Below are 16,341 nucleotides of genomic sequence, written 5' to 3'. Positions count from 1 at the left end.
GCAGTGGGAACTTATTTTTTATTGATAGCCCATCTCCAGAGGATACCCTACTAAATACCACAGAGAAATACTTGATCATACCACAGCTCACAAACATACCTTTGAATTTTTTTCTGAAACTTTTTTTTCAAGTGTCAAAGCCATATATGCAACAGTGTCCCACACAAAGAGAAAATGTAAGCATATGCAAAGGACAACAAGCAAAGAACAGTGAGCAAAGAACAGTATATATGAGCCTAACTTCCCAATTAAATCACTTTTGGGGGAAAAGACATGGATATCACGTCAGAACTTGATCTTGACAGTAGACCTACCAAAACCCAAGATGTTATAAAAAAGCTTTACATTATGTTCAAGAGACACCTTGAAGGCTGCTATGATAAACATATTTGCCTGGTTTTATTGTCAGTGGCACAGATGCTGTTCAATCCCCCACAGGACCACCACCCTCAAGGGAAAGCTGGCACATGGAAGCCTGCACTAATATAATCCACCCTTTCAGCAGAACATATACTAGCTTGCTTCAGCTTCGTATTAAGGCAATCAAATGATTTCAACAGTCAGATGCTGGCATATGTAAGCATGGCCTGTGTAGGTAAAGCAATGCCAGCACTTGAAGGAAGACATCCTTGAATTGCTTCTATATTCCTGACTCTCAAATCACTGCATCAATTTCAAAGCACATACAGCTATGTCCATGCTTGTATGTGTGGACAGTCTGGAGCTTGGTTTAAATTTTTTAAAAAAAAGGCATGGATTTCAGGTTGTAAAGGCCAGAGCCTGTTAATTTCTTTGAAGAATTCCATCCATCATTTGAAGCAGGGGGGACAAACAACTGGCAACTCCCTAATCTGGAAAATGTATTAATACTAAAAGAGGGACAGCAATAAACATTGCTTGCTTGGTTTTGTTTGGTTGGTTTGGGTACTTTATTTTAAACACCTGCTTACTTGGGATGGATAAACTGACTAGACTCAGAAGTAATGACATCTTAAAGCTTCTTTAGTACCAGTCTGTGAATGCAAATGAAACAATGAGGTTTCAACGTTTTCAGTCCCAATTTACTGATGTCCTTTACTAGTCTTAAGTAAACCATTTTTTATGGAGAGACTTCCCTAGTCACACACACGTTAATAGCAAATGGTATTTTGTTTTCTCATTTTCAAGAACATTAACTTAATTATGACAAAGAGTAAGCTCCTTAGAAAGGCACTGCTAGTCCTTAAATGCCATTTTTGAAGTTCAGGATAAGATAATTAACAGACTGGAAATGTCAGCAGAAGATGAGACTAATATGGTTATGCATTGCAAGATTTTGTACGTAACCACAGGAGTTACATCCTATCTCCGTGTATGTAGTCCTGCTGATAACCTGAAACTCTGTTATTTGCAAGTTTAGGACTTATTACTGAAGTGTGAAGATTAGGACTTAATTTCTTAGTTTTTCCTCAGATTAGCAATCATATTCAGTTATGGTAGTCCTGAAATGCTATTTGAATTACAATATTAAGAGACACTTACATATATCTGAGGAACAAACCACCCCTCCAAAATATTAAAAAAAAAAAAAAGGCAGCTAATTGTAGACCACAGCATGGCTATATAAGACATAATCTAAAAAACAATTAAAATTTCGGTGAACAACCATTGTTCACTAGTGGCAACAGATTAGATTGTAGATTGGGAAAAATATACGTGCTATATTCAAAACATGACAATTTCAAAATATCTTATTGAAACTAGCATACAAAATACTTTGAAGGCTATTTCTCAATTGGTTATTTCTAAATATTAATGAAAAAGTCATGGTTCATTTCCAAAGAACTCCACCATACAGTTAGGTACTTCAAGAGCCTTTTGTTTTTCTAATCATTGCTTCCATCACATCCCACTGCTCTTTGGTAACCTAATAAAAGAAAAGAGCATTTTATTGGAATTCCACATAATAGTTACACATCTAAGTATTTGTCTGAATGTAAAACAGCAAGCAAGGAATTGAATACCTTCTTCAAATCATTGAATTCTCCTGCCATAGAAACATATTCTCCACCATCCATTCTAATAACCTAGAAAAAGTATAAACAGTGTATTTAATAATAGTAAGTTTTCTATAGCATTCCTTTCTTATGAATTGTGAAAGTAATTTTTATTGATTTGGATCAGAAAAATCCATGCTTAAAATAATGTAATTCAATCACTTTTAGAAGTTCTTTTTAAAGGTACTAACTACTATGTATTACAATTAGAAGGTTAATAATCCTGGTACAGAATTTCAAAGTAACTGGTTTTGTTTCATTTCCGAAATCAGGGCTTTAAAAAGTATCAGCAAAACTCAGAACATCATCAGTTTACTTGTATAAGCAAGATCAACCAAAACTCACTGCTCCATTAACCCAGCTTGCATAGTCACTGCAGAAATAGGCAGCAAGATTTGCAATTTCTTCTACAGTTCCCAGACGACCACAGGGAATCCTCTCAATTATGTTCTTCTCAAATGAGCCTGTTGGGTCAAGACGGCTAAAAGCACCCTGAGAATTAAGAGAAACATTTAAAAAAAAAAAAAAGTTATAACTACATCAGAAATTGAAATCCAACAGAGATTTGACTCCACATAAACAATATGGAAGTTAACATTTGTGAATAAACAGTCTACACCCTGTCTGTCAGTAGGATGAAAAAGAAGAAAGTGGGAAACAAAAAAACAATTTATCCCTGTTGCACTGATAGGCATCCACTGAGGAATATAAGCTGGAATTTAACATGTTTGGGACAGTCACCCACCATCTATCTACGAAATCTTTGTTTCCCAAACACCCTTGATACACATTTGAGGAAATAAGCAAGACTCAAAATTGCTGCATGGACAGGGGAGAGGAAGGAGGGGAGAAGAGGAGCAGGAAAGTGACAGAAATAAATTATACATGACACAGAGTAAGTAAAACTAGAAAGAAAAAAAAATATCAAGTTCAGTTAAATTGCATCAATGGCTAGAACTAAACTAAGTCACTGGAAGTTCTAGTATTCAAATAGCTTAGAATGGCATGGGAAATAGAAGAGGTTTTTTGCTCTTCCTGGCTCCTCCACAAGGAAACAACCTCCTCAGCCAAATCAGAAATGTGTTAGTAACATTTATGTTAAGTTACTTCAGTTACGAGAGTTAAAGCACACTGTAATTTATGTAATCATGGCTGTACTCATGCCATTTAAGTCTTCTATTGCCATGTTTTTAAATGCCAGTTTATAAGCTTAACGGTATCGCACTTGTACACTTTTTTCTTTTCCTATCATGACTCACAACAGTGTTTCTTAAAGACATGGATGTAGCCCATAAGACAGAAAGCCTCGATTCTGCAATATGCTGTTTTAAGTAAAGCCTATCTGCCTTTTTATGCTTTCAGGGAAATTTTAACTTGGAACCAGTATGACAAATGTAGTACTTTCTTAAGAACACACAGTATCTCAAATGGGAGATCTCAAATCTCACTATTAGGTTAAATCAGAAACATTAAGGGGAGGTAGCAATATTGACATTTAAAGCAGTTAACTTGCCAAAAATTATAAGAATCTATAAATCAAAGTGATCTTGCCATATGATATAGTGGATGCCAAAAGTTTATACAGATTCAAAAGGAGCACGACAAACTAATGGAAGAAGAAAATCCATCAAGATGACTACAATATGAAGAGATACCAACTGTATCAAACTCCCTGCGCCATAGACTACCAAAGGCTGGAGACAAAGAAGAAATGTCATGAAATATTTTTCTTCTACTCTTGCCTAAAAATTCACCAGATACAAGGCCTGGAGGACTTGTGGTCTGATCTGTCATGTTGTTTCAACATTTTTACAACCCTGCTGATACTGCACTTACCTTTCTTTACAGTCAAAAAAGGGAAAACTGAGTTGTCCAATGTAGCATCTAATACTGACAACAGGAAAAAAAGGAAAAAAAGAAAAAAAAAAGAAAAAAAAGAAGCAGCAACCCTGTACCCCTACCCCCAAAACAACAGCAAAACCAACTGTGAAACATTTTACAGGCAGCAGTAATACCATTATTAGCTGTTACTGATCATAATTGTAATATTTTGATTCAATGTGAAATGGATCCTCCTCTCCCCTCTTGCAGGACTACTTTCTTTTTTTTTCCTGTTCCAGCTGGTCTGGATTACTTCCTTCAAACCCTCCAGTCCTTTTTACTCATATCAAAGCTTCACATTTCCTTGCTGACTTATTTTTCTCTTTCTAGTTTTGTGATTTTTAACAAAACTAGTGAAATTCTCTTCTCATACACCTAAAAGAGATTCTGAAATTTTGGAATTGATGAGTTGTTTTGTTTAAGAATTAGGAGTTCAGGCAGAAATAGACACTCCAACAAGTCTAAGAATTCACTTCACTTGACAAACTAGGTATGTACAGTTGGTAAGAAGCAACATTAAATATTTTGATTATCATTTCTTTAAAACACTAAAAAAAAGGCTTCATTTATATTAGTGTAGTAGAAGGCACAGTAGCATGTTTCAGAAGTTCAAGAAATTCTATTTTACGAAAGAATTGAGAGGTAGCGTGTTCAATATTCCAGCACAGTCTTGACTACCAAGGAAATCATACTTGAATTCAACAGTCGTAGAAGAGGTTAGACTATCTTAAAGTTAAGTCTGTACTATAAAGCATATTCAAGGCTGTGTTTCACTTCATGGTATGTACCTTTGTTTTTATTGGACCTGGTTGAATCACATTGAATCTCATGCCATATTTACCCCATTCAGCCGCAAGAGACCTAAAATTCATTAACAGAACGCATCAGTATTTTAAACACAATGCTATTCAGCAAAAAAAAGTATTCAAAACTGAATCAAACGTATAAATACTGGGATTTTCCTGAAGCAGACATTTCTACTTAAGGGGTTTTTTTGTGTTCTTAATAAAAACATTTCAGAGAAGAAAAAAATCACACTCATAAATGGAGGAATACTGATTTAATAGATGCATCATAGATAAAACAACATTAAGAAGCAATTCTTTCTCCGTCACAGATCATACAGATAATTTTGGCACCTAAACTCCTTGACAAACAACTGTTAGGCTACCACCTTTCTCTGGTAATTTAGATTATCCCACAAGTATACATTCCTAACATTTTCAACGTAGCTCTCACATTAGATGTGTTGAAATAACACTAAGCAGAGGTTACATTCTAAAATCAGACCAGTAGAATAATTTCTCTGCATAAGCAGTACTTCAGGTAGATCATCTACTACAGTGAATGAATTAGCTGCGTCAAAGTCTCTGAAAAGTACACACTTCAGTTACAGCTTTACAGAACAGAAAACAAGACCATGACTCATTCCCTCATTTTTTTCTGGATACAGAATTCTAGTTACTAAAAGGCTGCCTAAATTCCTTCTGCTGAAGTGCAGAGGAGGATCTATTTGCTATGGAGGATTGCCCTATAGTTAATAATGATAGAAATCCTTTTGTTTGCTGAGTAACATGGATACGTCACATGATACTGTTCTGAATGAAGTATAACTGCAGACCTTAATTTAAAATAGTGACAGGAAACATTTCTTTATGAAACTAGATAGGTGAAGCAACAGTATACTCCATCCAAATACAAGCACATCTTTTCCTGAAACAAAAGAAAGTGGAAGGCACTACAGACCTCGAACAGTTGCCCTAATAACTGTCTTTAAGTGCTGGCTCGCCTATAAGAATGCAAGAGAATCTGATTATCGAAACTCTCTAACTGAAATTTTAGAACTTGCTATTGCCAAAAGTAGTTCCACTTACCCTTATCTCATTCTTGTGATAAAAATCATCTACTCATCCTTGTGATTAAAAATCATCATAATAATAGCAGCTAATACTTCCTTCTGTAAGAAGGTGACAATACTATTTTCTTGCTAGGATACTGGAGGCTGGGAGGTTCTTTTATGATACAGTGAAACAGGAGGACTATTCCAACTAGCTCCATTTTTATAGACCAATTAACCTACCTCAAAGATGTGAAAAGCAGAACACGCATTTTGCTACATTACTCACTTGCTCATTGCTTCTACACCAGCTTTGGCAGAGGCACTTGGCAACACAAATCCTGAACCACTCTCTGCATAAATTGTCGTAATAGCCAGGAATGCTGCTCCTGGAAGTTGCAAAAACATTAAAAACCCCACACACATCAAACAAACAAAAAATGCATGAAGATCAAACTCTGAACTTAAGATAAAAGCAACCTCAGTGGTACAGAGGTTTGCAGCTCAAGCGTCAGGGATGCCATTTCACGTTGGGTTGTAAAAAGATACTTTAAAAATCTAGTCTTGGAAACCTTGCTTTCAATCCTTTTATTTCAGTTCCCTCTTTTCCATGAATGTTAAGAGTTATTCCATGTAAGTGTAAATAGCTATTGATTAGGCCCCAAAGGTCTAAACCCTCAGACTTCTACTGATAATGAATTATGTGTGCAAATCAGTCTAAGTGGAATGAAGGCCTAAGATCTCACAGTGTCTTTTTAGAAGGTGCACTAGCCTAGTGGTCACTAACCAGGTAATTTGCCCTAATTTCCTCAATTCCTGGCTGAAAAAACCCCCATAAAATAGAAAAAAATCAGCATGAACAATTAGGTTTGGCATAATCTTAAAATGACACAGTTTAGGCCTTGAGTTAAAGTTTATGCAGAAAAAAAGAGGAGTTTTTTTTAAGAACTTTTCAGAAGCTTTTTCTACAGTAGAGCTTACGACAAAGTCAACCTGCATAACTTTCTCCCATTAGTATCACAACAAACTGTATTATAAAAAGACTGCTTTCTTTTATATGTTAAATTTTATGACAGATTTAGCAAAAATGTTATGGAAAATAATGGAAACTGCAACTGTTTAATTAATCTTTTTTTTTTTTTATAGAAGCCTGCAAATTATAATTGTCTGATCAATAACTAGCATGAACTTTAACTTGGAAATGGAGGACAAGGGACAACAGCTCACTGCTTACGCCACAGTATCTAAAATAACTGTTCTACTTACTGTATTTTAAAAATAATTTAATTAGAATAGCTACCCAAGGGATATTTCTAAAACAATACGTTACTTATAGAACGTATGTGACGATGAAGTAGAGACTCAATTAAAAAATTACAGTAATGTTACGTAAGAGAAACTAAAGGGAACCATAAACAAGCACTGACAGAAATGCCAGCAGATATCCAGAAACCAGGGACCCTGTTTACAAAAATAGTCTACAGTGAGAGACTTTTTAAAAGAAATCACAACACAGGCAAAAAATCCACAGAACAACTTTGAAGTTATCTAGAGTTGATTGTTAATTATACATTTTGCAGAATTAAACCACAGAATTTTTAAAATACAGGTTAAATAGAGGTGAGTTGGGTGAACCTAACACAAAAGCAAGAATGACTGATAACTTTACAGCTCTGAAGTTTAAAGTACACTTCAGTTCATGCACAATTTTTATTTTTAAAGCCTATAACCATAAAATGAACAATATCTAACCAATTAAATCCTCATTTTGTAAAACTTCAGTGCATAAATAACGCACTGGCAGATTACAAATCCTTTTTAAATACCAGTACAAACTTAAGAGTCTGAAAGCAGAGCACTTTTATTGTTTACTAAATTAGGTTTAACGCAGGTCATACCGCAGACCTAAAGGATGTGCCAGTGTTCTAGGAACTGTCAGATGTATAGCACCCTCACAGACTGTTCTAAAATATTTGTATTGGGTAGCATCTCCATCACTTAAGAAACTAAGGTCTCTGCTCAAACTTAAAAAAACCAAGCAAGTAAAAAGAAAATGAAGGTGGAGAATGACAGGACAAACAGGTACACTTGATTTACTTGCAAAAATATGTCTTAAAGAAAGCCTTAAATCAAAAGTCTCACTCACAGATGCAATCCCCTAGAAAGAAGGCATGCAAGTAATAGCAAAAGAAATTCACGTTTTGGAAGCTTAGAAGTGAGAGGAAGAGAGACAACATGAAGGTGAATGACTTCTGGATTTTGCCAAATTTGAGGGTGGAAGCAAGGAAAGTATTTTTTCATTCAACAGCAGCACAGACAAAGGCATTTTTAAAGCTGTATTTCACATTACTATAGGGAGACACTGCATGCATTTGGCAGGCCATCAAGTCATACCAATACAGTAAGTCAAAGTTGGGGATGGGTTTTTAATGTGGTAATATTAGCACTAGAATGGCAGAAAGGATTTTTGCATGTGTTGCTAAAATAGATGTGGGAAATACCTTGTCAACTGACCAAAACTGTTACAGACTTACTGAAACAACTTTATATTGTTATCACTAAATAGTATAAACCCACTGAGTACTTTTTGGAAAGGAGTTTTGAAGAAATTCAACTAATTCAGGAGTTAGAGAAATACAGTGCACAAAAGGATTATTTCAACACAGTGGCTGTACCTAGAAAACATGATTCAGAAGTGAGGGCACATGGAAAACCATAATATACCTCACTGCTTTTAAACGCTATTTGAGATTATATAATTCTGATAAAAAAAAATAAGCTCAATGTTTTTCAATTCATAACTAGAGGATAATGTAAAATGAAAGCAGTTCTTTGTATATATCTATAATATAACACAGAAGGGCATACAGTATCTTTCCCCTAAAGGCAATAATCTGGTTAAATAAATCTTTAGCTAAATAGTACATCAAAGAACTATCGTATTTTTAAGGTAAAGCTAAAATACCAAACTTCTAGGTAGTCTAGAACTAAGAATTATACACGAGAAAATAAAACCTAACACTGATTTCAATTTTGAAATTCTTTTTCAAATTATCTCAAAGGTAATATTCTCTAGTGCAATTAGTCATTTAACACAGCTTTGAATTTTATTTATTGAAGTGTAGGAGGAAAATTCAAAGCGATATCCTGACTTGCTGTTCATTTAAGTAAATGCCACATGTTCAGTTGCTCAATGAAACCAACATAGATATAGAAGACTCAAAAGAAATAACAGCATATGTTTTAAACAAAGCCTTATTTTTTAATTTTTAAAAACCATTTATTAGTACAAACTCTGCGATCAGATTTTTATATTCAACCTCCTGGCCTCTGGGTCCAATTTTACGAGCAGATTCTACAATGAAGTAATTGCTAGCCAGTTCTACTGTGTGACATTTAAGTACGGCTTTACTGAAAATGAAGTTTCTTTCTAGATAATACGTAGAATGTTAAAGATTGTGTTTCTTTTCAAACTCTCAAAACTGGCTATAATAATAGCAAGGCAAGGAAGTTATAATACTATGTCACAATGCTTAGTTACCATTTATCTTAAATACCTTTTTGTACTTTAATGAGCTCCTTTCCGATTTCCAGAGTTACAAAAGCGGTACCGTTAAGCACAATATCAGTTATTGTTTTCCATGCATTAGCAGAAAGTCGTTCAGAAGGGGAAATAAAGTTTCCAGCTGCATTGTTTATCACAACCTGAAACACATGAAGGAAAACCTAAGAGTTAACTAAACCCAACTCTTCCTGAGAGAAAAGGAAAGAATTTAGAAGGAACTTCTTAGCGTTTCCAGGTAGAAAAGTAAAAATATCCTCATCAAACAAGGTACCGGAGGAGGGAAGAGAGAGAGAGGAAATAATCCATCAGAAATTTTAACATCTGCAGCATAGATATGTATCAGTAACAGAAAATGAGCTGTATTTCCAAACTGCCGTAGTTACTAGTTTAGTACTGAGGAACTTTAAACGTAGAGGGTGACTTAAGTCGCTATTTTCCATAGTGTCTGAGGTGCATCCTAACAGAAAAATTTGTCCCCACCGAGTGTCAAGATAACATATCATATTTAATGTAATGGATGCATGGGAATAAAAGCAAAAGAAGTTCAGGTAACCTGATGACTAAAGTCTGGATTAGCTGACTGTTGCATAACAGGAAGTCTAATCAGTCATGACAAACAGAATATTATGATTTAGTGAACTGCAAGCAACTAGTACAAAACCTTTTTCAAATAGATGTATATCTGTCACTTGTTGCCTTTCTACTAAAAATAATTAGGTAGAGGACACTTTCGATATATCTTGTGCTTAGCCCTTCAAGGTAGCAGTTAGATATATATTTTTAAGGGGAATAAGCATCACATAAGCAGTTTTTAAACCAAAACTTATGTGGCCAGATCTTGTGTATTTAATAATAATATAATGTACTGAAGCAATAAAACAGTGTATTACTTATGGAATAGTACCTAGATTCATGGAGGTTTGCACATAAAACCAAGTCTTTGTCCTGAAGAAGTTCTGGGCTAAATTAAGACATTAGAATTTTCAGTAACAAAACACAGCACAGTACATATTGCATGAATATAAAACAAATACAATACAACAGCCATAAATTACACATATAGATGGCAAATACAATTTAAAGGCCTCCCTACAGTCTGTAGAAAAAATAAAATAAAATCCAAACACCTCAAGACACTGACGAGGTTAACTGAATCACTGAATAAATACAGCAAAAACACAATAATAAAACTAGTGAAGTAAAGACTGCATGATACAGTCTTTGAGGTATGTAGATACATATGACTGCCCGAACAATCCATATGACAAAAGAATGACTGCTTTCTAATTGGGTGTAACAGTCTTGGGGACAGAATGAACAAAACAAAGATAGAAGGAATATGATACTGCCATTAACTTCTATCTTTGAGACCTCACCTTAAATGCACAGTGGCAGTGACACTCAGGCTTGTAGTATTCATAAACTTACATGCCATGTCTGTCACTAAGACAAAAACCAGACAAAAAGAACTGAATATTCAATTTACTCTGCAGTCTCTCTTAAACACACAGAATATGTGAAATTAAAGAGAAAGGAAATGCTTGTAAAGAACACGTCATGGGAAGTATTTATTCAGAAAATTACTGGTGTACTAAAACCGTAATATATAGGAAGAAGTCTCCTCCCTCTCTATACGCACTTAAAACCTGGAGATCATGGTGACAGATGTGCTTTGACCAAAAACTGCAGTAACTAGCAGTCAAAATAACTTCCAGAGTATCTTGTCTACAAAATCAGGACAGTAAACTGTCTTATTTTACAGCACTGTTACAGCATACAGCTGTGAGAAATAGTATTTTACAGCACTGTTACAGCATACAGCTGTGAGAAATAGTTTCTCCACTTCTTAGCACATTTAGAATTCAGCAGGTACTCTTCCATGTCCACAGGAAGCTATTGTTGAATGCAAAGTGTCTACATCACACAGATGAGAGTTATAAATCTACAGTAAACAGTTTAAATCTCACTGACTATCCTTTACATAGATGTTAACACTCTCATCACACTTTCTATCAGCTAATAGAATCTGAATTGTTTCTCACGATCAAATCAGAGTTTGGTGCCTATCATTGTTCAGACTCCTCCAGACCACCCTTCTCAAAGCAACAGTCTGATGTAGAGAGCTCTGTATTTTGTGCCAAACTATTAAAAAATAGATGCTTAGCCTGACTGAAGATTTTTTTCTGGATTTTATGAGAATTTAGTTTTCAAGTTGGAGCCTTCTTTGTGTATTTTAATAAGCTAAGCAAGAACCAAAGAAGACGTTTATGATTACTTCCATTTCTAATTTGTGAAACATTCTGTTAATAAGCAACAGGTGTAATTCAGTACCAACACAAGTAAGTTACCTTTTCAGGAGGATTTAACAGCAATATTCCATTCACTTAATTCAAAGAATCCCATCATAATTGTCCCACTGTTTACAAAGAAACTGTCAGTCATTAGAGTAAAGACAACAACGTTTTGTCTACTTGGCCACTAAGCATTTTAAGAACCACAGGAAGACAGTAACCAGTCTAACTGTGAATGTTAGCTTTATCTTGAAGTACAGCCACGTTTTGTCTAGTGTCTCTTTAGATTCCATTAACTTTCTATCAGTCATTTTCTTCATGCCTACTATACAGAGTATTTTCAGTAACGAAGACTAAAGTTCTTTCCTTTCACTAGAACACTTACATCAGGATGTCCTGCCACTTTGATTATTTCAGCAACAGCATTCTTAACTGAAACTGGATCTCTCACATCACACTGGATGGCATGAACCTATATAATAACAGAAAGGCAGCTGTAAGACTTCAAACCCATATCACTTATAAATTAAACAAGCCCACAGAAGCACATGAATGCATAAAAATCCTATAATCATTTAAAGCATAATAACTAACATATTCACAATTCTGTAAAAATTTACCTTATTCCCTGTTTTAGAAGAAATTTCTTCTGCTGCTCCTTTCAAAACATCAAGCTTCCTAGAAATAAGTATACAATGTCACTAAATTTCAATTAAATGCAATTACAATTCAGATTAATAAAATCTGGTGATTTTTTCTTAGCAAATATGTGCTAAACCTTAAAATACCATTTAATATGTGTGTGCGCGCATGTGTGTTGCCGATTTTCATTGAAATTGAGCTTTAAGATAGAAACTATATTTAGTCACTAACTTTCTGAAAGAAAACTATTTAAATCTAAGTAATTTCTGGTTACTGCTACTTGAAAGCAACTCAAGGTGACTACAATAAAAGACTATCTTTGGCTAAACATGGTAAGCTAGAAAAAATATTTCCATTCCGAGTACATGATCATAACAAACTTAGTTTTAGCTACTACTCTACTAGTATTTTAGAAGGAACACGCATATTCAGATTTAAAACTAAATATATAAACCACCATTTGGACAACTGTCACAACACTTTTGTTGTTTATTTTGATTAAAAATGAGATTGTTTTTCTAGTCTTTACTGTAGTGCTACTTAAGAGAAATGTATAAAGATCATCTTCATTAAGAGAAAATCAGGGCTGTTTTTAAAGTCACAAGAATTAGGAGGAATGGCTTTAATTCTTTACTTCAATTCAAATCTGTATCAAGAACACCTGCAATAATACATTCAAAATGTTCAACAATGGCCATTTCAATTTTGTGTTCTCTATTAGGCTTTGTTTGAATTTATGTCTAATAGTCCAGGTTGTTTATTTTGCTGCCACATTTCATGGAAATGCGTTTAGCTTATTTCTTCCTACTGCTGGTTACACCATTAGACACTTGTAGATGGATCTGCAAATTTCTGGTATTTGCAATATGACATTATAATTTAAAAGTGTACTGAAACAGAGTAAATAGAATAAATTTACCCATTTTATGAAGAAGAAAACAAGATCCATTATGAAGAAGAAAGCAGATCTGTTCAGCACTCAGTACTAAATGAAAGCCCTAAAACATCCATTAATATTTACCTGCTTGCTATAACACACTGGGCTCCTAAACTGGACAAAGCTGTTGTCATCCCTTTGCCAATCCCAGTACCTCCACCAGTTATAAAGGCCACTTTCCCTTGAAAAGTATTTGGTGGCAACATCACCTTCTGAAGAGGTGAAAAGAATGCAGCTTGGGGTGCACTGCTGTCTTGATGCAGCACATTTGGCCCACGGCTGAAAAACTGGGGGGGGGAAAGAGGAAAGTTAGTTTTTTCTCATTTCTGGATACAGGACTGTTACACAAGATTAGATTTTCTGATGACAGCGGAGGTAACAACCATAACTACCTTATTATAAACTGAATGTAAGAACAATTACATTGTATTATACTAAAACACATGGACCTTCATATAAATGCTAATACTAGACTAGGAAAGCACCTGAGCTATTTTCAGACCTTCTATGCAACTAAAGAACTATTGAAAAAATATTTTAATCATTATTTTTGTTATTTTGAAAGTCAGTTATTCTTACGTCTGTCACTTTTACTGAAGTGTGTAGAAAACCATTACCAACTAATTCCAGATTCCCAGCAGGATTTGGGTTTCAGATTCATATATGTACGGTACTTTATGCATAATCTGTACATGCCGCAGCTACAATGCACAGGGATGGGGATTTCGCAGAGCTTAAAGCTGGCCTGAGAAAGTGTGCACATGAATCCTTCTGTGTGATAATACGTTTGCATATGAGTAACAAGTGAAAACAGAGAATAATCATGGAATTACACCGCCCATTTAATGGAGCTGACGTTCCAAAGAAATGATGAAACAAAAGCTAAGAGTGAAGAAGAGTTGTGGGCATTATGTAGAACAAAATTAAGATAGTAAAGCTCAAACTAAAGCTAAAATTATCACAAAAGTAAAGCAGTGCAGCAAGTCCCACAGCATTTATATTAAATGTGTACTTTAGGGATTCTTTCTGGAACTTGGACACCACAACTTCTCACAAAGAAAAAACTAAACGAAAGGTGGTGGTTCTAAGGAACACAAGCAGACCAAATGGAAAATCCAAAGAATGTCACAACATTTTTCTGAAATAACAAAATCCTACAGATCAGATCTGCCACCAAATGTCTGTAAAATACTGATGATTTTTTTTTTTTTTTAATTCTCCCAGCGAAAATAAATTTTGCGTATTTTCACGGAGTACCAGAATACTATTAAACGACCAGGAAAGGGGAGTGTGAAGATTCTGTTTTGGGTCTTTCTTAGTAGTCCCCTACTCATCTCCTCTCTCTTCAGGTATGCAGGGAGAGAGAAGGGCTCCTCCCCCTGGAGAACTTCAGCTCATGCAAACCAAGACGGCATCTGGGCTCCCTCTTCGTCCAGTATAAGAAGGTAACCGGGGATAATCCCTACGCAGTACTGAGTCTCCCTGATCAGGTGCTGTTAGTGACGGACACAGCCCACTCCTCTTGCTCACCACTACAGAAACCGTGCAAGCAGCTTTCCCCCTGCCTGGGGGAGGAAGATGAGGCCACAGCAGGGACAGGCAGTAGGACTGCACCAAGACTAATCAAGTACCGTAGTGGTATCAAGCAGCCAGTAAAGTTGGTATAATTCAGCCATCTTTTCATGAGACTGCTCTCATCTCATTACTAGCTTGCACACACAGCTTCTGTGACAGGATCCACTCAATTTAATCATTCTACTATTTAAGGTCAAGGTTTTAAGTTAAACCTCACGTGTAAACAGACATACAAAGAAGCCAGGAAACGGCTTTAACCCCCCCTCCCCCCCAAGCACGAACAACCCCAAAAACCACCCTCACCCAGGGGGTGGAAGTGAATCCTGAAATTACCGCAGAAGGTGCTCTCGGAAGTACACAAGCACTCGCCAGTAAGAAGCGCTGTGCCTGGGCAGAACTCACTAGAAACGGCCTCCTGCGACACCCACACAAATCAGCCGTGGCACTGCTTGGACAGACGGCAACATTCAAACCACTTCACCCAAATGGCACTGCATGACTTTGCTGTCAGGATCAAAGGGCGGTAACAAGGCCTCCACAGCCTCTACCGAAACGGGAGAGAAACGGCGACCGCCCCGCGGCGGGGCAGGGGGCTCTGTCCCGGGGAGCACCTCTGCGAGGGCTCCGTGGCGGACAGGGACAGCGCGGGTTGCGCCGGGAACCGAGGAGAACCGGGGGTCGTCCCCGCCCTCGGCAGATGTTTTGGCCGTTTCCCCAAACCGCAGCAGCCGGAGCCCCACTCAAGCCCGGGCCGCCCCTCGACACCGCTTCGGTTGCGGGGCGGGGGGGCGGCAGCCCGTGAGGCGGCCGGGCGGCGTCGGCCCGACGGGCAGCACCGCTCGCAGGTGGCCGCCGTGCCCTCTGAGGGGACAAGTGCGCCCGGACAGCCCCGGGGGAGCGGGCCGCGGAGCACACCCGTAAGCGCCGGCCGACTACCCTCGGCCCCACCAGAACAGGGGCGCCTTACCCGCCCGGTGCCAGAGAAGCAGACCGCGACACCGCCACGGACGCCGCACCGCCCCCCCCGCGCCACGGCCGCCATGGTTCCCTGCCGCGGGCCCCGCGCTGTGCGCCTGCTCCGGGGCCGGGGCCGGCGCCCGCCCCGGGCGGGAGGCGGTCCGGCCGCCGGGCCTGCCCGCCGGCCCCAGGCAGGCAGGGGGCCGCTGGCGGGGGCGAGGTGGCGGCTGCAGCGCGAAATCGCGGCCCCGCCGGCCGCCCCAGGGGCTCCTCGCCCGGCCACTACCACCGCCCCGCGGCCTCGCGTCCCAGCGGCGAGGGACAGATTGCGCTCGGTTCGGTTTATATGCTTCACTGGGGTGGGGTGGGGTTTTTTTGCAAATTATTTATTTACTCAATGCTATTTGAAGGACACTAAATAACTTTTTTTTTTTTCTTTGCCTTTAGCATGGCTTCTCTCCAGCAGTTTTGCCAGTTCTTGGCACGTGTTTTTTGGGGAAAGGGGTTGTTTAAGAAATACGAGAAAAGCAATGGCACAGCAGTCTGCTCATTGGGATTTCAAATGGGGTGGGTAACACACGGCCTGATTTGGGGTGAGATTGTGCTGACCGCATCCACGG

At 37.7% G+C, this 16,341-nt stretch overlaps 1 protein-coding gene across 2 annotated transcripts; it reads right to left on the bottom strand.

Moving 5' to 3' along the window:
• Positions 1-15,879, bottom strand: DECR1 (2,4-dienoyl-CoA reductase 1). Of its 2 annotated transcripts, none has more exons than XM_069779640.1 (10): positions 15,732-15,879; positions 13,274-13,476; positions 12,231-12,288; positions 11,996-12,082; positions 9,312-9,459; positions 6,044-6,143; positions 4,706-4,778; positions 2,382-2,528; positions 2,004-2,066; positions 1-1,906 (listed from the first exon to the last, which is right to left on the bottom strand). In XM_069779640.1, the coding sequence occupies exons 1-10, from the start codon at positions 15,804-15,806 to the stop codon at positions 1,847-1,849; spliced, it is 1,014 nt and encodes a 337-aa protein (XP_069635741.1). In that variant the 5' UTR covers positions 15,807-15,879; the 3' UTR covers positions 1-1,846. The 2 variants fall into 2 exon arrangements, with proteins under 2 accessions (XP_069635741.1, XP_009918978.2); XM_009920676.2 differs by lacking the exon at positions 15,732-15,879 and adding an exon at positions 15,068-15,188.
• Positions 15,880-16,341: the final 462 nt, after the last annotated feature.

Source organism: Haliaeetus albicilla, chromosome 3 (assembly GCF_947461875.1).
Source record: "Haliaeetus albicilla chromosome 3, bHalAlb1.1, whole genome shotgun sequence".
Classification (NCBI taxonomy): Eukaryota; Metazoa; Chordata; class Aves; order Accipitriformes; family Accipitridae; genus Haliaeetus; species Haliaeetus albicilla.
Note: the sequence above shows the minus strand (reverse complement) of the source record. Positions and strands in the feature narration are given on the sequence as shown.

Coding starts and splice junctions, on each gene's coding strand:
- DECR1 (XM_069779640.1), bottom strand. CDS start 15,806: ATGGCGGCCGTGGCGCGGGGGGGGCGGTGCGGCGTCCGTGGCGGTGTC. Junction 12,083..12,230: donor CTTCTAAAACAGGGAATAAG/GTAAATTTTTAC, acceptor GTTATTATATAG/GTTCATGCCATCCAGTGTGA. Junction 2,067..2,381: donor CAAGCTGGGTTAATGGAGCA/GTGAGTTTTGGT, acceptor TACTTTTTCTAG/GTTATTAGAATGGATGGTGG.